This window comes from Urocampus carinirostris, chromosome 9 (assembly GCF_059441175.1).
Source record: "Urocampus carinirostris isolate Australia breed hairy pipefish chromosome 9, RoL_Ucar_1.0, whole genome shotgun sequence".
NCBI lineage: Eukaryota > Metazoa > Chordata > Actinopteri > Syngnathiformes > Syngnathidae > Urocampus > Urocampus carinirostris.
Window position 1 is genome coordinate 40,553,642 of NC_142357.1, and position 22,916 is coordinate 40,576,557.

General features: G+C 39.7%; 2 protein-coding genes across 7 annotated transcripts in view; one reads left to right on the forward strand and one right to left on the reverse strand.

Annotated features, from left to right (window-relative positions):
• The window catches only part of LOC148360299 (uncharacterized), a 120,969-nt gene that overhangs the window by 25,569 nt on the left and 72,484 nt on the right, over nt 1-22,916 (forward strand). For 2 of the 5 annotated variants that reach the window (XM_088343883.1, XM_088343884.1), the window contains exon 1: nt 20,628-20,713. The exons of the other annotated variants lie outside the window; for them this stretch is intronic. In XM_088343883.1, coding sequence (XP_088200009.1) covers nt 20,657-20,713 — 57 coding nt within the window. In that variant the 5' untranslated portion in view covers nt 20,628-20,656. Of the gene's footprint in view, nt 1-20,627; nt 20,714-22,916 lie in introns of those variants that run through there. 5 annotated transcript variants of the gene reach the window in all.
• LOC148360300 (A disintegrin and metalloproteinase with thrombospondin motifs 2-like) overlaps nt 1-22,916 on the reverse strand; it is a 145,704-nt gene that overhangs the window by 14,741 nt on the left and 108,047 nt on the right. The window contains exons 5-12 of one of the 2 annotated variants that reach the window (XM_088343877.1): nt 22,539-22,622; nt 5,745-5,901; nt 4,821-4,926; nt 4,603-4,746; nt 4,348-4,480; nt 2,194-2,223; nt 1,253-1,366; nt 1,041-1,186 (exon numbers count right to left, since the gene is read on the reverse strand). In XM_088343877.1, coding sequence (XP_088200003.1) covers nt 1,041-1,186; nt 1,253-1,366; nt 2,194-2,223; nt 4,348-4,480; nt 4,603-4,746; nt 4,821-4,926; nt 5,745-5,901; nt 22,539-22,622 — 914 coding nt within the window. The remainder of the gene's footprint in view (nt 1-1,040; nt 1,187-1,252; nt 1,367-2,193; nt 2,224-4,347; nt 4,481-4,602; nt 4,747-4,820; nt 4,927-5,744; nt 5,902-22,538; nt 22,623-22,916) is intronic. The other variant, XM_088343878.1, reaches the window with a different exon arrangement.

The following is a 22,916-nucleotide window of genomic DNA, read 5'->3' on the forward strand; positions in this document are numbered from 1 at the left end:
ATAAAGTTTGACCTTTTTGAATATTTTGTTGACATTCCCTTGAGCGTGGCAACATCTAGAGGTTGCATAAAGTAACTACATTCTCTACTGTAGTCAAGTCGTCACATTTATTTACCGTAAATAGCCCTTAATCCCAAAAATGTCTCGAAGGACTGCACAGGATTACAATTACAAAATTGCACAATTACCTGATCTTAAACCAGCATGCACTTATAGCGCCTTATAATGGGGTGCGTCTTATGTATGGCATAAGTTTTAAAATATATCATTCATTGAAGGTGCGCCTTATAACATGGTGCGCCATATAGTGCGGAAAATACGGTAAATGGTCTTGGCGCCCTCTGCAAGACCAGCGCAGTACTACAACTTCCAGCATCACAACAGAATAGTATACACTCTTATTTGCATTGATTTAACATACTTATAAATCACGTGACACAGCGAATTAATGATCAAGTTAGTTGCCAACGCTTTTAATCACCAATTTTTAATCGCTAAACATTTGTGTCTGTAAGGTAAATGATGGTCTAAGTGTGCCTTTTATACTATATCCTATATTTAACACGCGATATATATACTTTATACTTTTCTATTTTTTATTATACGTTCATATTTCTATCGTGCTCAATAAGTGTGTGGTGTTACGATTTTACTTGGTGTTCAGAGACAAGCTCCTCCAAGGTCACATTCCATTTTTCTTACAGAGACGCATTGTGTTTACAAAAGTGCCACTATCCTCAATACTCATTTATTATACTCGCACACCATCTAGCGACCAACATTGTACACTTCATTTAAATATGTGATTCCTGTCTGAACCAACCATAGTACTCTTACGTGCACGTGGTGATTCTATTCTCCAATCAGAATCCATGAAACGGTATAAGAAGGGCGCTCATGCTTTAGGCCATGGAATCACATGCCAATCTTAGAGTGCCTTTACCTAGTCTTTTGTGCTTGCTTCTCTTTAATAATGAAGTTTGTTCGTAACTTAAAAATCCGACATCGTTTTGAACCCGACAGTGTCCAGTCTGCAGTACCTCGGATCGTCACAATCGCGCGTGCGAAAGTGGACCCCGCCGCCACATGTGCGGGAGCACTGTCCAAATTCACTCCAGGAACCCCAGTTTCCATCTTGCTTGAAGATGTCGGCCGTCAGCCAGACGCAGTGTCCTTTGAAACAGTGCTGCGGGAACGCAATACGCTCAGACCACGGATTCAAGTGGAAACATGTTTTTAGAAAGTTCCTCACTTTGCCATTCCCGCATGTGGTGCCGTCGATGGGAGGGCCCTTCTTGGTCTTGCAGAAGAAGGGATTGTCTGGGTGACTGCACCACAGCTGCTTGCATGGGTCGAAGGTGCGATACTGAGGGGGACAAACACTTTCACGTCATTTTAGGATTACAATTGTTTCAATAAACGAGAAGAATCGTTAGCACAAAAAAAGGAAAAAAAACTGGATTGTCACTTGACTGCACTTCACATGACGCTCCACTAGAAAAACAAACAGCCAATCATGCAAACAATGCCAAAAGATGCACGCGAGACAGGACTCTCTGAATGAATCAGCCTGTGGTTGAAGTCGCGAGGGAGCTCAAAAACCAAAAGGTGAAGATCTCATTGATCTTGTACCCTGAAGTCAATGACTAAACTCCCTTCATTTTTTTGGTAAACCAATCATGAAGACACCTCTTGAGACCAGTTTGTGAGGGCCCCCTTCTACCTCCTCTCCAGTAATACGCACCACTCATTATGACCCAGTTTAACCCGCAGGTCAGAGGGTGAGTCAAAATTTTTGTTCAAACTGCGGTTGGTAATCACCAGTGACGTCAGGCCGGGAGACCCGAAAAGCTGAAGAGGAAAAAGAGAAAATTGGCTCTGTTCTAGCTCAGCCCTCGTCTGATTTAATGGGGAAGACATCTCTCTGACCTGTCCTAGTCTTACAGAGTGTGCCAGTCGGAATCAATTCTTGCTTGCAGCGTGAGGCTTTAAAGAAGTATGAGTTACGAGTTCTAGATATTTGAAGGGCATTTTAGAACCCAACAGGCCGAAGTACCCCAAATGGCAATGGATGGAACAGAGACAACAAAAACAAAAGAATAGCAACATTTACAATCTTTAAGGAAACGTATAAAACCAAATCAATGGAACCACAAAGAGCCGAATGTCCTCGGGAAAGTGGGTTCACCTTACCTGCGTTCCTGAAAGGCCAGCCTTTTGTAGCTGAAGGGAACGGGGTTTGACAAGAGAATAGAGGGTAATCTAGCAAAGTGTGCAAAAGCCCCTGAACAAACCCTTTCATCAATCAAGCCAAGCGTCCCAAAGAAGCGAGCGACGTCTTGCAGCAGTCTAAAGCGCAACGCCGCGCTGACAAACTAACTCTTGTGTTGAAATAGGAATTACAGACATAAAACTGAATTTAGAAAAGAAGGAAGAGCTATCAAAACCAATTTACCTGCTTTCAAGCAAGATATCAATCCCACCAGTGGCCGGGAGAGCAAAGAAGAGGACAGCAGAAGAACGTGAATAGGCGCGTACTGCATCGGTCAGCCTCTTTCTTTTACGATGTACAGTGAACACCCGTTCATTGCCGCTGATCAGTTTTATAAAGAAATGTACTTTAATACGGTAGACCTCTGGGACACCGCGTCCAGCCTTACGATTTTTTTTCCACTTGACAATAGGATTGTTACTTTGTCCCCTCTTTATGGCATTTCCCCACCAAATAACAGGAACAAAAAATTATTTTGCATACCCTAAAACGTATTAAGTTCCGACTCTGCAGTGTTTGTGCGTGTATGGTTATGTCTCTAAGATGACTATCTTCTATTGGTCAATGTTATACATGACGCTGGTCAGCGGTTATTGAGTCACAGCTACATGAAGATGCCAATTTTGTACGAACTTAACTTTTTTTTTTTTTTTTAGCTGTAGGTCTCAAAAAGATGACAACATTACCAACAAAGCTTGCGATAATGAAGAAATACAAAAAAGGCAAACACATCATTACTATTGTTAAGGATATGGCCGTAACCAATCGACCATTGAGACTATCTTTAAAAATGAAGAATAAAGTCTTTTAAGAGCATGATAATCCTCACAAGTAGGATCTTTGAAATCAGTTTTAATTTTAATTGACTGTCTCTTCCCCTGTCTGCGTCCACTCAGTAACTCGCGACACCAAAGGAAGATAAAACTTCATTATTCCTTCACATGTATACTTATTTAGAATGATATTTAATCGTACAAAGGTATATTTGTATTACATATAGGGAGTACTCACTATAAAAGTAAGATTGGGTCTAAAAAATTCATCCCAACCTGATTCGCGGCTATATAAACCCAAACCTACCCAAACCCGACAGATTAACTTAACTTGATTTGATAAATAAGCCCGAAATAAACCCGAAGCTTTAATTTTCCGCCAAAGTAAACACAAAGCTTTACTCCGGCTGTCGTACATCAGCACCGAACTGTGCATTTAGGCTGAACTACGCAGCTTTGGGTTTCTTTGGGGCTGAGTCTCTTAAACCAAGCCTGCACTGCAAGTACAGCGCCTTAATAAACGGTTTGGCGGCGACGGGGAGCAAACGAAAGTGAAACCAAATGGCACCGAAAAAAAAATTTAGATTCTGCAGATCACAAGCTGCAAATAGTGAAAGATTTAGCCGATCTGTAGAAAGAAAGTTTAAAAAGCTTGTAAGCTATTGGCAAGAAGCAGAAATGACGTCTGACGTGAGGGAGGTGGACGGAGGAAGCTGCGCATCTTTTACCCCAATACCGAGGAGGAACATTTATTTGGATTTTGTGTTTTAAACTGATAGTTTGGTAGGCATTCTCTTTATTTAAATAATTACTCAGTAAAAGTAAGTGCATGCTGTGTAGATCCTCCACGAAGGGAGGGAAAAAAAAACACGTCGAGAGAGAAGCCTGACCGTCCCAACTTAATTATTGACATTTTAAGCCTTATCTTATCTCTAACTCACTATATACTATTTTGTTATGTTAATGCTTTTATCTGGGGTGCCATGGGTTGGGAAAACATTAGCTTATTACAAAAGGTTTCTATTACCTACTATAAGACTATTTCACTTTACAATCCCCACCTGCTATTAATTTCCTATCCAGGGTGTGTACGCTAAATCAATTGTCAATGACTAATAAATGATGTCATTTGGCATATGAACAACTCCCTGATTGCCATCATAAAACTGAATTTGGTCCTAGCAATGCTGCGGGGGAACACTGTACATGAGAGTATCAAACTATCGCTCTTTAAAACTGCCCTCCTAAAAGGACCGTTTGAAATTGAGAGACTGATGAGCGTTGATATTTTGGGATCCTTACCGCAGTACACATGGTGTAACCAACACCGAAGTCAAACTTGCACTGTTCGTTCATCGAGTAGTGCAAACCGGGAAGCTGCGGCAGCGACGGCCAGTTGTGGTCAAAGGGGTCGTCACGGAGACAGTCGTAGGAACTAGGAAGGACCACAAAATATTTGGAGTTAGAGGTATACTGTTTGTGCACCCCGGAGTTGGAGCGAAAAGTAAAAAATGGATTCGCACAAATGCTCTGACATTGTTTGCATGCAAATCTCACTGGAGGTAGCGTCCCAGCTCCTGCATGCTACACCTGGACCATTGGAAACGGTGGAAAGCAGCTTGCACCAATGGGGCCATGATGCTCCCCATGTGCACCTCATCTCCACAGCGGTTCCCTTGACCGTCATGCTCCATGCCCAACCTGGGGCGAAAGGTCAGAGTTGAGAATAAGACCGCGTGAGAAAGACCAGTGGACGGAAGGAAAACGGTACTTACACATGTCCGGTCTCGTGTGCGACCACAAAGGCGGAGGAGAAACCGTCCTCGTGGTTTAAAGTGCAGCTTCGAACGGGATGGCACATGCCAGTGACTGGAGCGTAACCTACACCGCATGAACCCAAGTCCGACAGTCAGTATCATAACCAAAATGATTTTCCAATGTACATGACACCTGCTAGTGTGGTACGCAAATGTGAGCTGTGGTCTACAGCAAAAACATACCAATAGTAGCGGGACAGAATCGCCACCTCTATTTAAAGTACACATTTAATGTTCTTGGATTTGAAATAAATATAATATTTAATTTCTGGTTCTCATCTCTTTTACCATTCACATATTTTATTCAGTTTTATACGTGTAGTGTGTAGTTTAGTGTGTATTTGAAGTTAGAGTGTTAAAAATGTTTCCTCTCACTATGCATAATCGTATCTGTTTCAGTCTATTGTCACTATTCTATTTTATTCTACAGTATTGTTGGTTATGGTGGTAAATATACTTATTTTGCCATCATCTAGTCTGACATTTGACCACAATTTAAAATGATTACATTCTAATATTCAATGACTAGCTTTTACCCACTTCTTCTTGGCAGCATTATTGTGCATAAAATGCAGCGACAGTATGCTAAAGCTGACCCCAACATGGCCATTTTCCCACGTGCCTCATCTAATTGCGAAGCTCTTTCTGGCCCCGCTCCGTCTATCGATTTTCTGCTGCAGGAGGCTGAGCCCAAGGGCAGCCCAAGGGCTCGTGTGTAGCTAGGCCGCTGCCTTTAGACGCCTCTCCCTTGGGCCTTCCTTTTAGCTAGCACTCCGCTGCACGCAAAAACCACCGACCGCCAAGAGGAAGAGGTTGAGAGACTCTGCTTCGAATGTAAATTCGCTCTATCGGGTGACGTCGTCGGCAGGATCGGCCCGTTACCCTGCATGCCCGTGGGTCCGAATTCCTGCCGCGTGAGGAAAATGGCGTGGTCGTGATATTCGGCGTCCCCAGTGTCTTGCTTCTGCTGCAGGAAGGCCCAGCGACACACGTTCTCCAGACTCTGGGACGGGTTCCCCAGCTCAATGAGGGTCATGGACTGAAAATAGGGACAGAAAAATGCATCGGACTTTGGCCATGCATCTATTATTTGTGCATCTGTAATTATTTTTTTCTTCAAAGTATAATGGTGTAATTTCCAAACTTAAGCCGCGCACAATACATTTTCAAGGAAAAACATTTTTATACATAGAGAAGCCAGACCTGTGCACAGTGGAGAACACCTCAAACATCTACGCTCTGTGCATTCACACAGCCTTCAAGAATGTGTGAGTCCAGGCCACGTTTTGGATTTTTTGCTGCTGCCGTTTCCAGCGTTTCACGATCGGTTCACCATTGCAAAGTCTTTGCGGCAGCTCCGTTTCCTTCTTTATCGGCCAGCTCGATTGCTTTTACCTTGGTAGCTGCGTCATTTGCTTTTCTTTGTGCATTTTCCATCAGTTAATCCTAATTCCCATTCATGTACAAAGTACATTATTGTGCGTTAAACTTCTTCAATGGTGTTTATTGACAAATGTGACATGCGTCTGCGTCGACACCCCCTGTTTCAAGCTTACATTTTCTGCTCGAGCGCCCCTGCCGGCCGTTAAAAAAAATGCATATAATAGTCGCATTTTTTTGCATCAGACACTGGGTTGAATGTGTGGCAGAAGTTGCAGCTTATAGTCCAAAAATTACGGCACAAAGCTAGTGAAAAGGTGCTGTCGTGATTCCTAAGCTTAACAACCAATTACAGCTCACATGTGTTGTTGTGGCAAATACATTTGCAAATGTAGAATGGATTTGCATACATGTAGAAATTTAGAAAGACTTGCTTTTACGTTTGTGGGAAAAGGTCGGGTAGACATCCTTGAAGATACTCTTGGCAGACATTAAGTTTCCTTGAAGATAGCGTGCAAGGGACGGGACGCTCTGTACTTGATACGTGATACAGGACCGCCTTTTGGGGTGTACTCAATCGAAGCCTAATCGTCACTACCAGCTTTAAATACATTGTCATGTTCCTAGCTCTGAGAGATCTTTATTGACGCATCAATAAAGTGACATCTCCCTCCATAACGAAGCGGGCTCCTGTCTATGTCTTTTATCCACTTATGAGAAGACTTTCTCTCGATTATCGGACCTCCAATTTCTACAACATTTGGCGCCGCAACGTGGATTGGCACTTAAATAAACAGAAAAGGGAAAAGACTTCTCAGTGGAACGGTCTCGAATGAGCGGTTGAGGTAAGGAAGATTTTTTTTTTCTCTCCTTACTTCAATTTGCTTGTCGAGATTCGTGGGTGGACGGGAGCCTGTGACGTCGGAGCTAAATTATGAAAATTCGTGCACGTGGGATTTTCCGTCTGTAGTCAGGCCCAAGTTTGGACGGATGAGATATATAGACTGAGTTGAGATTTTTATGTCCGACGGGAGTTCTGAGCTCAAAGAATCCTGTCTGTTTTGGGACATGGGCTGCTTGAAAACCTGGATAAAATGGTGCAGCGGCGTCGGTATTTGTATATTTATGATTGTCTTGAGATCTGTGTAAAGCTGTGATAAGACGTCGTCATTTGCTAAAGTGACAGTTCGAGAGTAGACGATCTATGTATGGTTAATACGGGGCATGTTTTATGTGTTTCCCTAGTCGATTGATGGTTTGGGAGGGAAATGTAACCTTGCACTTAAGAAAAAGTGTGGTGCATGGAACCTCGCCATTTTCTACAATCTGAAAGGTTATACCGACGTTAGAAAAATGAGCAGTAATCAGATGTTGTATTATTAAGATATATTCGCATAGAAACAAGCGATACAAAGAATGTGTGAGAATTGCTGACATGTTTTCAGTCTGGGAGACGTCTCATTCGGAAATGTTGGTGTGTGTGCCAGCTGGCGTTAATTGTGCGTGTCTCTCTGTATGTGGATGTGTGCGCGGGTGATTTATACTTAACTGTTTTTTGTTTTTTGTTTTGTTTGGCGTTGGGAGAGGAGTTAAGGAAGCATGGATGAATGATGGAGTGACTGCTTATTCTACGTTTTACGGTCTTGTATGTGCGTTAAAGTGTCTTGCTTTTTGTGGGTTGTTCTCGCAACCAAAGCTCACCCCCACCCCACCACTCTCCGTCTTTCCCCCGTCTTTCGCTCTGTGTGAGTTGAGCTCAACCGTGTATATTCCCGCCCCACCCCCGTCTTTCCCCCATCTTTCGCTCCTTTGCTGTATGGAAAATAAAAAAAAGTGGAGGGAGTACTTAATTCGTCAAGTGCTCCGTTTGCGTGTGGCCTTTTGATTTGTGGGATCTTGTTCCGATAAACGTGATAAGTATAGTTTGGGTAAATTGAGGAAACAATTTGGCAAGCATTTTCAAAAGACAATGAGGGGCAGATTACTCGATCTTGAGGAAGACCATGAAAAATTTAGGAATTTGATTGCTAAGGTGAATTCTTCATGGTCATTTAACCTAGACTAAACATCCGAGTTTGTAAACATAACCGATTTAACAGGATTCAGAAGTCAGACGGACTGTTGAAAAGGGCTGAAGATGGCAAAAAACAAACAAAGACGTTCACTCATCCGTTGTCTGCGCCGCTTGTCTACAGCAGGGTCGTGGGGACACTGGAGCACATCCAGGCTGTCCTCAAACAGTGAGCAGGTGGCAATCTGAACTGATTGCAGCCAGTTTCGAGGAGAAAGAGGTAGACAACTGGGCACCAAGGTCAGTGTGGCACTGATAAAGCTCATGGCGCATTCCTACAGCGGATTGCGAGTGGAACGTCACGATGGACTGAGCCAGACGGCCAAGGCCGTCGACGAGGCGGTGACAACGAACAACACGAGTCTGCATTGAATCACGCTAGAATCTTGTTGATTGACGTAGTGTTTACAAATCTGAGGAATATTGATACGTTTGGATTGTGAATTATTTTATTTTTGACACAGAAATACTGCTAAAATTGTATTTTGAATCTGCTTTCCAGGAAAACGGTGATGTGTCTCCAGATGCAGGAGCATCAGGAGGATTATTAAGGAGAATAGGTAACAGGGGAATACCTTTGACTTTATATCAGATACAAGTGCACAATTTAAAAAATATTATGCAAGGGGGGGTGTGAAATAGCTGAAAAAACAGGGTTACTGATCTCCGTATTTACAGGCCACGGCAGTCGGAGAGAATAATAATGGAAAAGAGTAAATGGAATATTAAAATCAACGATGAACAAGATCTTTGTGAGTACTAGGCTCAACTGAGGGGATGCGCTACAGTTAGCGCTGATGAGTTATCGCATGCAAACTCATTGGATCACGCATTTAACACCGCATGAAATGCTAACAGGCAGACCAGCGCCGCATCTAGGAGGTCCCTATAAGGGGCCGCCACTTGAGCAACTACAAACTGAACTGAGAGACTGTATGGGACAATTGACGGCTGTCATCTACCGGCTGGTTAAGAGACAAGAGTCCAAGGTCGAACAACCATTTGAAAAGACGTCCCAGGGGATCTCGTCTACATCAAGGTTTCAACGAAAGTGGAACCATCCGAGGCGTGAGGGACCGTACACCGTCGTGAGGGCAACGCCGGCCGCAGTCCAGGTCGAGGGTAGCTCAACATGGTACCATCTGAACCGCGGTACCACGGCTCACGCTGCCACCGTCAACGAGACCAAGCAAGATCAACAGGGCAGTAACGTTAAAATTAGGAAAACAAAATGTGGATGACAAAGCTGTGTGTGATAATAAATTGTCTGATATGATTGTTACAAGGAGCAGAGCTCGAGAGATCGCAGCGGCGAATGGAAATTGTGGTTCCGAAAGTGCAACCGGAGATCCAAAAAGCGACGCTGCAGTTGCAGACCATGACGCATCCTAGAGACAGCGGCCCGGTTAAGTGTGACACTACTGTATAACATGCCAAAACGGTTGAGGATTTGGAAAGTACAAGTACATTTTACCTCATGAAGGGCTCAATGGCCCTGAGGTATGGAAGCTCGAAAGTACCAAAATCAAAAATATTACAGGAAAAAAGAAAAAATGTGAGATATGACGAAAATGTGTAAAATATAATTTTTAGAATATGGTTTCATAAGAAACATGCACTCGAAATCTTTTAAAGGGACAGTGTGTATAAATTGACCCCAAGAAGTCTCTGCATTGTGGAGTGCAACCGAAATAAAAGTGCTGAACAGGATAAATAAGGAGAGTCACAGTGCCCAAAGAAGCACTATCTTCTTCTAATTATTGTGTCATATCCACTGCCTCTAGGTGATGCTCATGTTATGGGAAACTCCAGTAACTCTAGTTTACAGTCACGTAGTCACACCAGCAGTCCCTGCTTTGGATGTAAATTGCTAAAAATACTTTATAAGAAAGCTAATTAAACGATTTAGGTTCACTATCAAGACATTTCTAATAAAAACTCGCAGGAAAAAACCTTAACCGAGAACGAACGTTTTATCCAGAAGCTGTAGCAAAGAAACTCAAACGTTTTGATTGGGTAAGTGTTAGGAACTATAAACAGGACATGCGCATTTTGCTCCATTGCCCAGCGCCTGTGCTAAAAGTAAATAATAATAATAATAATAAAAATACGTAAGTATCTTCAGTTGTAGGGATTTTTAACACTTTCGTTTTGGAATAGAGTGGCAGACAAAATGAACCTCAGCACTCATAAGTGACGGCGGGAGAGAGTCGAATTTTAAGTCGCTCGACACTCAAAACGTCACACAGTGAAAATTAAAATCGCTGAATGAAAGTACTGTAAAAATACTACGACAGTAATACGGTAATAGAGAAATGCCCCTAGAGCAAGGGTGTCAAAGTCGTTTGAACTCGGGGGCCACACGATAGAACAAACATTCTGTCGGGGGCCTGACTGGTAGATTCAAGAGAAAGAAAAAGAGAGAGAAATAAAAGAGAAAGAGGGAAGGAAAAAAAGAGAGGGAGAGAGCGTGAGAAACAAAAGAGATAAAAAGTCATGAGAGAGGGGGAAAAGAAAGGGGGAGGAAAAAAGAAATCCAAAGAGAAATAGAGAGGCAGAAGGAGAGAAAAGGAAGAGTGAAGGGTAGGAAGAAAGAGAAAAGAAAGAAAAGGAAAAAATGAAGTTAGAGCAAAAGAAGTTAAAAAGAGAGAGACACAGAGAGTGAAAGAGACAGAGACAGAGTGGGAGAAAAGGGGTGGAAAAGAGAGAGAGAAAGCAAAAGAAATACAGAACAGTGTCTTTGTTCAAGGCACCTGGGTTTCATATTTCAACCTGCAGCCTCTTTGACACCTGTGCCCTAGAGGTATACTAAACAGTATCACAAAACTAACGATTCAATATAGTACTTTAGAACAAAGACATAGTACACTACATCAATTAAAAATAAATAACTACAGAACTAAATACCAAGTTAAGTGCAAGAAGGGCATTTATGAGGCTCTCTTCAATAAATTGAGAAAAAAGCAGTTTTGTCCAATGAAAAAGACTGACTTAACCAATTACCAACAGCAATGACGTAATCTCGAAGCGACGAGATCTCATTAGCTAAGGTCGGCGTGCAGAAAAATAAAAACTCATACAGCAAAACCAAAGTAACGATGATGTAATGCGTTGAATCTTTGTTAAAGAGGAATTAAATGATAATGACAATTTAAAGGAAAAGGTTATGTCCCCAGCATGAATGATGCATCTGGGACACAGGTACATGGTGAAATGAAAACACTGAGTGTATACAAGATAATTATACAGAATAGTTTAAAAAGAAAGAATGTTTAAATAACAAAACTAGTCATCTCTCGTTGAATATACGAATGGCAAAAGGGTAAGAATTTTTAAGACGTGTAGTTATGCTCCTAATAAAGCAAGGGCGAGTAAAACAAAGAAGACGACTGGAAACCGTCCATAATTTCAGTGTCCATCTTTTCGTTGGTTATAAATGGACAAATTCAAAAGAGGCGTAATACATAAAAAGATTGTTTCCTTAGTTTTTCTCATATTCAATAATAGATTACTAGTGGTATGAATGATTTCGAATTATCAAAAATTGAAAGAAGTTTGAAAATGACGACATATTATCACAGGGAAGAAAATTGGAGACTAGAAATCATTAATAACGTAGCTGAAGCTATTTCAGTCACTGAATGAAATATTTCTTTTAAAAAGAAAAGAAAAAGAAAAACAAAGGGAACTAAGACAATTGCGTAAAAACGAAGATTGTTGCGCGGAATAAAAGATTAAGATAGTAATATAAAATAAATACGAGTCGACAAGATAATTCATAAGTGGCAAGTAGGTATTGCTTTATATCGAATCAACAATAAGAGATTGTGATTACAGAGGGATGAAAAGACAATTAGAAATTTTTGACATTGAGTTCGAGTTGGCAGTTTTTTTTTTTAGGACAATTGATTCCACACTGAATTTTTTAGAATGAGTGTTACGTTCGACAAATGATTAATAAATGTGAAACAATAGCTGACTTATGGTTTGGTTAAGTTAAAATGAAACAATGTCTATGGAAAAGAGCATTTTTGTTTTAGAAGACAATGAGAAAAAGATTGATCAATCCTGGAAAGGATTAAAGGAATTCAAAATAACGGATTAGTGGATTTAGAGACAACCATACAAGACGATTTTGGTGATTTAGAAATATAACTGCATGGGAAATGAATGGAAATTAATTAAACTAAGATAATTAATGTCTACTAGTACTTAAATTTAGAGAAAAATTTAGAAATTGAATAAACTGGCTAATTTACTAAAACATCTCAGTACGTAAGCACGATGAGACTTAACGAGACTCTAAGTGCCCCTGAATTACACAAAAAAGTTAACCTAGTATATTGTTTTGCTTTAATTCTGAAAGAAAAGGAAAAAGATACACTAAGACAAACATACAACATAAGTTATTTAAATAAGGATAATTTGCTGAAAATTGGGTATGAAAAACTTGAGACAAAAGTATGAAAAACAACACATTAGGTGGTGTTTTTGGAGTTCCCCAGGGTCTTGAAAAGCACTATATAAATCCAGACCATTTATGATGGAATGGAATATACCTTTACGGACATAGTTACAAAAAGGGTTCACATATTGTAACTGACAATTAAATTTGGCATGACACTCCATCTTCAGAGTTAGGTAAAGGAACGGAAAAGATAAGGTTATAGTTATAATTAATACAATATTTACACAAGAATGTGCATTTAGAATGTTAAATACAGTTGAGGTTTGTGTAAATATGCATTGGTGAAAAATAGTCATTGTAGTGCAAAAAAGAAGTTGTCAGCATTGTGCAAAACATATAACAGTATTTTTATAGATAAGCTATAAAAATAAAAGGAAATTAAAAGGATCAATATCTAATTGAAGGCAAATAAACATAGACATAACATGTTGTTTTGCTTTAGAATAAGAAGATACGTACCACGCAATACATAAAATTTTATTATAGAAAAAGATGCTGAGCACAGGGGTGAACGAATTAATCAGATAGATAGATAGATACTTTACTCATCCCCTGAGGGAAATTCACATTTCCAGCAGCATCCCTGAGCTGAGAACAATACAATAATAAAGCCAAAAGAATACAATATACAAATACCCAGTGTGACGTGCAAATGCCCACTTTAGCATGTTATATAGAGTAACTAAATAGTGCTACACAGAATACATATTGCAGTAAGATTCGGTAATGTCCAATGTAGGTGGTGTTGTTTAATGTACGTATTTTTGCGAGTTGAAACCCATATCCATAGGGTAGAAAGTAATCCAAGCGTTGCAAGGCACTGATAAAGTAAGCAAAAATAAATAAACAAATAAATAAATCACAAAAGTAGCGAAAATAACACGGGAGCTGCTGGAGTGGCTGCCATTCGTGACGGCGCCGGAAGTAACATTGTCAAATACATTTTTCCACAATTGGGTCAGAATTAAACCTCTGGGGTTTAATCCAGCCAGTCATGTGCAGTAAACCAAAGGAGAACAAGAAATGGGATGGTAAAGTATTGCAATAATGTAAATCCTACTGCGGAAATTCTATGAAATTACTAGAAAACGGAATATAGAGCTTGAAAAACGGGACATAGTATATGGTACGGCTATAATTCTAAAAAGACCAACTACAGAAATTCTGCAAGAATACTGCTACAAAACTACAACGGCATTAATACTAGCGCTACTAAAAAAAAAATCCTTCAAAAATACTACAACAGACTTCGAAAATATTACAGAATCTTATTTAATCTTATTTTGTAAATATTATAAGATACTACTGCAGAAATGGTTGAGTTAAGTGCAGAGCGGACCAGAACTCAATCGCTTAACGACCGGTTACTTCTATTCAGCAAAATTGTCCAACGCTCAGGGAAAAAACAAAACAGCAACTGGCCTACAGGCAAACAGGAACTCAGACTAGGAATACTCATAAAACAGGCTTTTACTCAGAACGGGCAAGCCCTTAAGAAGGACACTCGCAAATTAGACGGTCGCCACGGCGACCATGCTGGACATGACAGAAATACTACATACGTGCACAGCTACAATGACACAGTTGTACCTCTACTTATAAGTTTAATTGGTTCTAGCAGTAAATATGGAATGATGAAACTATTGTAAATCGAAACACATTATCAATTTGAATCAATTGGATTGAAACGGGATTAGTCCGTTCCGAAAGCAAACGAACCTTGTTGAGTCAACTGCAATTGCCCTGAAGGTATGCTGGTGTTCAGTAGGGGTTCATACATATACACAAAATAGATAAACATGAAATAAATATAATGAAATATAACATCATAACTGTAAATGAGAAAAACTGGATGTGTCCCCAGGCTCGTGACGCCAAAAGTTTGCCCACCCTTGACTTAGAACCATTGTTTTTGGGACGATGGACTGGTGGTTAATTGCGCTTTTAATGACGGATTTCTTTTTAGGTTATTTTTAAGAAGCAGAATGTTGGAAAAAAAATTTTGAGCTGATTATAGGCGATGATGAAATAGGTCGATAAATTCTCTATAGAGCGTGACGTCTCGTTTGGTTTCATGTTATAGTCTTCATAGTTCCATTCCACTCCATTTAGTTATTAGTATCGATACGACGACACACACGCACGCACACTGCTGTCGTCTTAATAAAACTGAATCGTCTCTGCACCGCACAACACAGTGGCCAGGATCACACTCTCAGTCCACTCTTGGCGCCCATACTCAGTCATCCCTCTCCTCAGAGCGCCCTAAACCTTGCTTCCTTGATTGAGTAGAAGGACGTGTATAAATAGTGCAATTGCGATAGAAGACAAGTTTTGAATTAATGAAATTCCGAGTATTATGGGATGAGACAGACGAAAGAGAGACATAGATTGTGAACTTAGGTTTTAACTCAGGGGGGAAGTTGAGACATTCCGTAAAAATAAGTTAAAACCTAGTTTTTTCCGAAATTGATGAAAAATTGTCTTCTGAATAAGCTCTCCATATAACTGTTTTTTGAGATTCAAATTACGAAATTTGGACGGATAGAAAAATATTACACAGAAGAAATGTTGTAATATTACAAAATTTACAATGTTTGTCAAATTGATTAACAAAAATCAATTAAGATAACCATTCACCATTAGCAAATCGCCCACATTGAGAACATTTTGGGATGGTATTTTTCATTTTTGGCAAAATCATTCACTTTGAGCGTGAATTACCTGCTTTCTTTGCAAAATACTGTTATTTTGAACAAGTTTACTTACTGAAGAGATCATATATAGGTTATGATTTTTATAAAAGGCAAGACAAAGAGTGAATCATAACAATAAAAACGTCTTTTCTTGGGTTAAATTGACAATTTAACAATCTATCCTAGTCATCTGCCTCGGGGGGAGTGGCCGGCAGCGGGATAGCACATTGAGGATCGGAAGAAAATGCAAATAAAAAGTGCATACAAATTTTTTCTCGAATGTGATCAATCTACAAAAGAGAACACTCAAACACTCAAATCAGGGTAAATGATTCTGACAAGGATAATGGTTAAACTGATCCAGTGACTGTATTTAGTGAAAAAGCAAAATTTGAAATTTAGAACTGACAATTTAAAAAATAAATTGTTTATCTTCTAGTTAGAATTTTGGGATAGAATGCTCAAAATGGATAGGGCATCTTATAGTGGGGATTTTGATTTTCACTTAAAATAAATATAAAGACGTGCAACCAGTCGGAGTGCCGATGGACTACCAAAAACCAAATGTGTTAACGACAGTACAGACTAAAGTGACGGATAATATGCTAAACCTTAATGTGACGATACAGGCGAGAAGGGTACCGACACGCCAAAGTCCAGAAAAACCTACACCCACGGCGACAGCACTGAAGAGTGAGGTTACAACGCCGACGGCCAAAAATGAGTGCACGGCCAGTACGTAAAATTCGGGAGATTGTGTAGAAGAGGAAAACCATAACCCTGACTCGGTAGTTGTGTAGGCACATGGCCTCAATGTGCACTGACTTAATTTGACTAATTAACTTAAATTTTTGTGGGCCCTCTGTCTTGTCATATGTTTTATGTTTGTTCAATGTTGTAAGTGTTTGTATTCTTTCCTGTATTCTTATCTTTCTTGTCTATATGGTTGTCCAGCGTTTAATCGGCCCACGTAACTGAAAGGATTAACAGAAAAATATCGAAGGAAAAGGAGAAAGGGAACAATACAGTACTCATTGAGACGAGAAAAACGTTTTTAAAGAGGTAGACGGTTTAAAATGTATTGTTTTAGATAGAACCGATAGCACGTCTCGTTAGGAATCGAAAACGTTCGTTTTTTTAGAAATCGTTTTGACGCTAAGGGTGTGCAACATAACGTCCGAGAGCCTATGGAGTTCCCAGAAAAATAAATGTTTTTTCAGTTGGAAAACGATGAATTTAGGGGTGAAAAGTCTAGAAAAATTATGTTTGGTTATTTTAGGTGCTTTAGATTATGTTAATGCCAGAATAACACCAAGAAAGGATAGGATAATAACAAAAAGAAAAAAGTTAACCTATTCCGGTTTTCAGTTCAAAATTGGAAAATTAAGGAATGTGAAGACGAGGAAAAATCCAATTGAGTGAATTGGGATGGAGTAATTTGAGATGGAAGCATTGTTGTACGAAAGTAGTGGAATAGCGTGAGTAAATTCTTTCTTTTCATTGAATATGGAGGAAAAATTCATTGAGTCGAATAAAAATGAGTAAGATGAATCATTGTAGAACAATGCACGTCGTTTTCACATTAAATAGGTGAGGCTAAGATAGTAGATTGAATTGGTTTGGAAAGAAAAATAAAAGATAAATAATTAAATAAATAAGTGAGATGGTTATATGTCAATTTCCCATTGAACTAGTGGGCTAAAAAGCATGTGTTAGAGGGCGTAGGAGAAGGGAAAGTTAAGTAGAAAATGGATTGTTGGCAGAGCAAGTAAGGAAGTTACAAATACAGAAAGATAAAAGTTAGTAAAAGAAGGTAAAGGGGGGAAAAGAAAGTAGGCGTTGAGGAAAAGAGAAGAGGGGGAAATGCAAGTGACAAAAGAAAGGAATGTAAAGGGGAAAAAGTAATTAAATGACATATTTTTGTTGACAATTGGCCGCAGTAAAGAAAGCATATGTTCCGGGTAGACGTGTATAGCTAGATACCATCGGACAACCGAGAGGAATTCCAGAGGAATTTAAAGTTAGGAATGAAAAGTCTGGATTAGAATCGATATTTATCTGGATAACTCCGAATAAGAACGCAGAATGGCTTAATTACATTTATTGATTTATTACAACCAACGACGTTTTATTAATTACATTAATTACATTAACGAGGCCTTTAGTGCAGTAGGAGAGCAAAGCGATTTTCTCTTAGCCAGTAAAGGAGGCGTGTGTCATATGATAAAGGAGGAATGCTGTACTTATATACCTTTAAACACAACCGAAGCAGGAAGCTTCACAAAAGCACTGTCAAAGATTCGTGAGTTGAGCAATGAAGTGACAGTAAATACTGAAAAGAACAGTATCTTTTTTTTGGTTCTCGTCTACATTTGGGTACTGGGGTGGTATGTTAGCGAAAGGGGAGATTCTTGTACTAACTGTCGTAATAATTATGTGTTTGTTGTGTTTCTGTGCCATACCTATTCTTAAAAGAGGAATTCTTAAGACTTTTGGAGAACAAATGACAGTAGTGGCTAATACTAGGGTGGCAGAAGCTCAATGAGCACGGTTAGTGATTAAGTATCCAAGCCTATTCCTTAGTGAGGAAGACTCAACTAAATTCAACGCCTTGAATTTTATCTGGCAACGTTAATAGTCAGTCTACATTATAATAAAAAATGGAGCATCTGCGGAAAGAGACACATATGATGATCTGGACTGAATACGATATCAATTAGCACTATTGTTAAACACGCAACACACTATATAGCACTAGGAATAACAGCAACAAATATATTGGTTTCTGATTGTGATTCTTTTGTTGGTATGTCACACTGCCGGGGAGCAAGCTGCTGTCTGGGATGGTCAGGATGCATCGTCGCTTCCGGGTTTTTGGCTGCATGGAAACTGAGCGTGATGCCTGCTGGGATGAACACTCACTCCAACATCTGACTTCACGACACCCGTTGACGAATACGACAATGCATGGTCTTCAAATTGTTCACGGGGGTCAGGCCAAAGGCCGATGTGGATATCACTATCCAGTCATGCACTCATCTTGGAATGTATCGACGACTGTTACCGAAATTTGTTATCACTCACTTATCAGTTCATTTATTCATTTACCTTTATCACGTACCGATCAACCGTCGACGGTCCGCGTGTATAATCCAGTGTGTACGGATAAAGATAAATGAAGGGGGGGTTAGTGCATGGGTCAGATGTTTGGAGTGTTGGGGGTTTTTGTAAATGAAACATGAACAATGAAAGTTAGAATGATCACAGCAGGCTGACCGCCAGAATTTTATTTTATTTTCGATTCGCGTCTATGATTTGTAATACTTTAACACTACTCTGTATTCATTTTTGATTTTAATTTCTGTTCAAAGTGGGAGTATGAACTCCCAAAAAGGGGGATAAGGTAACAGAAGAAAAAAAAAAAAAAAAAAAAAAAAGGGGGGATATGTTGTGGCAAATACATTTGCAAATGTAGAATGGATTTGCATACATGTAGAAATTTAGAAAGACTTGCTTTTACGTTTGTGGGAAAAGGTCGGGTAGACATCCTTGAAGATACTCTTGGCAGACATTAAGTTTCCTTGAAGATAGCGTGCAAGGGACGGGACGCTCTGTACTTGATACGTGATACAGGACCGCCTTTTGGGGTGTACTCAATCGAAGCCTAATCGTCACTACCAGCTTTAAATACATTGTCATGTTCCTAGCTCTGAGAGATCTTTATTGACGCATCAATAAAGTGACATCTCCCTCCATAACGAAGCGGGCTCCTGTCTATGTCTTTTATCCACTTATGAGAAGACTTTCTCTCGATTATCGGACCTCCAATTTCTACAACAGTGTTCTGAGTTTAGTTATGAGACGACAGAAGTCAAATTAGGCTATTTTTCACCCCGCAGTATTGAGAGTGCAGTATTTGAAAATATGTCAAGTTTGTAGTTTTAAAAGTGCTCCATCTGCTCAAATTACACGAATGTAGTACATACGGTATGTCACAAGTGAGCACAACCCTTACATTTCTGCCAAGATTTTATTATAGTGTTGAGTAGAACCCTAAAGAAACATTGCTTTGACACAAAAAAGGTAGTCTGTGTAAAGTTTTTACAGCAGTGTAAATGTATTTTAACCCTCAAAAAACTCAAAATATAACCATCAAAAACTAAACCCATTTGCAAAAAAAGTGAGTACACCCTAATGTTAAAGTTCCTGAAGTGTATGGTCTGAGTACTTCAATCTCTGCATAAATTCTGACAGTATTCTTGCGCCCATCTTTCCCATATATAGTTTGGATGTGAAACTGCGTGTTCACTCAGCTTCTTTGGACAGCCAACACAAACTCCGCTGTAAGTGCATCTTGATTTTTTTTTTAACGCTGGAGGATCTTTGCCACTGTCCTGCAGCTCAACTTCAGTGTGTTTCAATGGCAGCCTTATGTAGTGCCACACTTCCTTTTTTTAAGGTTCACAGAGTGTTCCTTGCCATGGTGTGCCTTTTTAAGAGTTTCTGTGACCAGTATGACAGAGTGTAATAGCTGTACTTCAAATTGAACACACCTGTTTCTAATTCATACCTGAGACCTACCCACCGAAGAGTAGCAAGTCACAAAGTATTTTGGTGGGAGAATGACAGGCAGTGCTTTGTTTGGACATATTGGGGTGAAGAGTCTTTGGCGTGTACTCACTTTTTTTAGTTATTGAGGCCTATATTTTGAGTTTGTTTTTATTTGATTTTTTTGAGGGAAAATACATTTACTTTGCTCTAAAACCTTTACACGGACTTGTTTTTATTGTGTCAAAGCAACATTTCTTCAGTGTTGTTCTATTAAACATTATAATTGAATTGCTGTTGAAATGTGAGGGGTGTACATTGTGACATACTGTACATCTTGGGGGAATGAAAAAAAAAAAAAGAGTATATTTTTCTTTTTGGTTGTCAATCAAAGTCCAATTGTCGCTACTGAAAATTCATCTTTCCAAGAAAAGACGATTCAATACATATCTCCACATATTTTTTTCCCTTTTGGAATTCAAGTTAAAATGCCATTCAGTCCGCGCACGACGCTTGCGCGAGGGCGTGTCTGTGTTCAGGGTCACGCAGCCAATCTGCAGGCTGTCTGGATGCGCCTCGGTCTCACGGTAATTGGGGATGACGGACAGCCGGGCTAAAGCTGCAATAGGGGATGACTGATGGCCTCTTGCGAGTGTCGCAGAGCTCCAGTGACACTGAGCACTCGGAGGTAAGAGAGGCAAAGATAAGGCTTCACGAGGATAAGTGTATCACGCAGCAGCAATCCCCGCATTAAAGCGGGCGCTATCTTTCTGTGGGGTAATCCCTGCCCTGATAGCGTTTCACGCAAGAAAAGGATGCTCGCTCTTTGTCCCGTCTCGCCGTTTATGAATGAGAGATCGCCATCATCGATTGTTTATCTTCAGCCGGACTTCCCATAATTCCGTGCTGCGGTCCGCCGGGAGGAAGGCTGATTGCGTAACGGTCCGAGTTTCTGTGCACTTTGGTGGCAAACGGTGAAAGCTTGCCACTTGAAAACACTCCCTTGAGATTCCCCCTTGCTTTTAGTTGTTCCTCTGCTCAGTCCGCCGGAATAAGAGGCTGCGGGGCAACCTCGCGTGCTAGCTTATGTGTGTGAAAGAATCTCATGCGCTTACTGTAGATATTCAAAGCGACTTTAGCAATAGCCCTGTGTCCTTAGCCAAAGACTTGTATAGAGACAAAAATATATTTCAAGGCCCTCCTTCGACCCCTTCACGCCAGTTAATGACAAGTGTTCTGTAACTGAGATGAGCAATTCGAATGGTGGATTTCTCTTGCTTTTTTATTTACATTTCAAGTCATTTTTATTGATTATTTATAGCCCTTAAGGCCCAAAGTGCTGTACCTACATGGGGGCAAGGAAAACGAGGTAGTAATAATGCATTAGGAAAATAGTACAATATCATTTAGCAGCAATAACTCAAGCTGCAAAATGTATATTTTTAATAGGGTCTCAAATTCACTGAAATATTAGTTTTAGGCCCCAGCCTTAATATGTAGGCGTAATGTAAGTGCAGCCTATTTGAATTAGGAAATCATAACTCATTTATTTGTTTTCAAAGTAAATATTAATGTTTTTGTTTTAATTCTTTTTTTGTGCTGATACTTTTTGAAATGTATTTTATTACATTGGATTTTTTTCATCAGAGTATTTCACCCAAACCCTAGCTCTGGTTGATATGTTTTTTAAAAAGGGACCATATTTTTTGCAAATAAAGCCAGGAATAGTCAGAAGGCTCTTAGTTCATTTGTAGTTCCCTGGTCATGATTTGGAAGAATCAGAAAATCAAAGCCAAACAGAAAAACAGGGTGATATCGTAAAAAAACAAACAAAAACAAGACACCGAAAGAATAGCTGGAAAAAAAGCTATGCTAACCAGAGCAACTGTGAAAACTAGGCTATTTTATTTAGAACAGCCCAGAAAGTTGGATCGAAAAGATTGAAGTAGTGTCCTGGTCCACCTTTTAGTATTTTTTGGACAGCTTTTCATTTATTTTTTTCAAAGATACGAAACATAACAAACACAACCACCTGCACAGTGTTTTCTGTACAAACGCAATCAATTTCAGGAATTTATAACTACATACGAAACGTATGTTTGCGAGCTGCAAAGTAATTGCCGAGTTCACATTGCACCTGTGCAATTCTACACAAGAGTGATAAATGCTGCAAGCATATTGCGAATTGTGAAATGTGTGACAGTCAACAACAGCTTCAAGGGCCAAAATGAAGGAAGGTGGTTATTGTCACATATGGGCATCGTTCTCAAATATACACTCGAACAATACCCACGTCTAAAGGGACAGCTGTAACATCATCAAGTTGTCTCTCAAAGGCACATTATGTTTAAAAGCAGGGAAATCTGTGCAGTAAGCAAAACTCGTGTGTTTGATAAAAATCAAATTTATTTCTTGATATGTCCATGTTGAAATATTTGATCAATAATCATATAAATTGAAAGATATGCCCAATTTACATCCACAATCCCAAATTCGCAAACAACTTCTCTTACCTTCCCATAGCCCAACATGATAATCCGCACCAGCACCACGTTGATTTTTGCTCCCAGAGATTGGTCGTGGTAGATCTCGTTCACCTGCGGACACACATGAGAAGAAAATCACTTCAATATCTGAGACAATTGTATAATAATAAGGTAGTAACTTAACCCGCACATCACTTTCTTAACGTCCAACTTTAAACGAACTAGCATGATTTAAATCACAAATTGAATCAGAAATCAGTCTTTGTGGATCGTGTAGTGCCTAATGAGGCAAAGGGTAGTAAAAACAGACAGCCATAATGAAATGGCTGATGGACATCCTCATAATAGGAAGAGGAACAACAGTCGGTGGCAATCGAGGCACTTTTGGAGCACTGGAAATGTTAG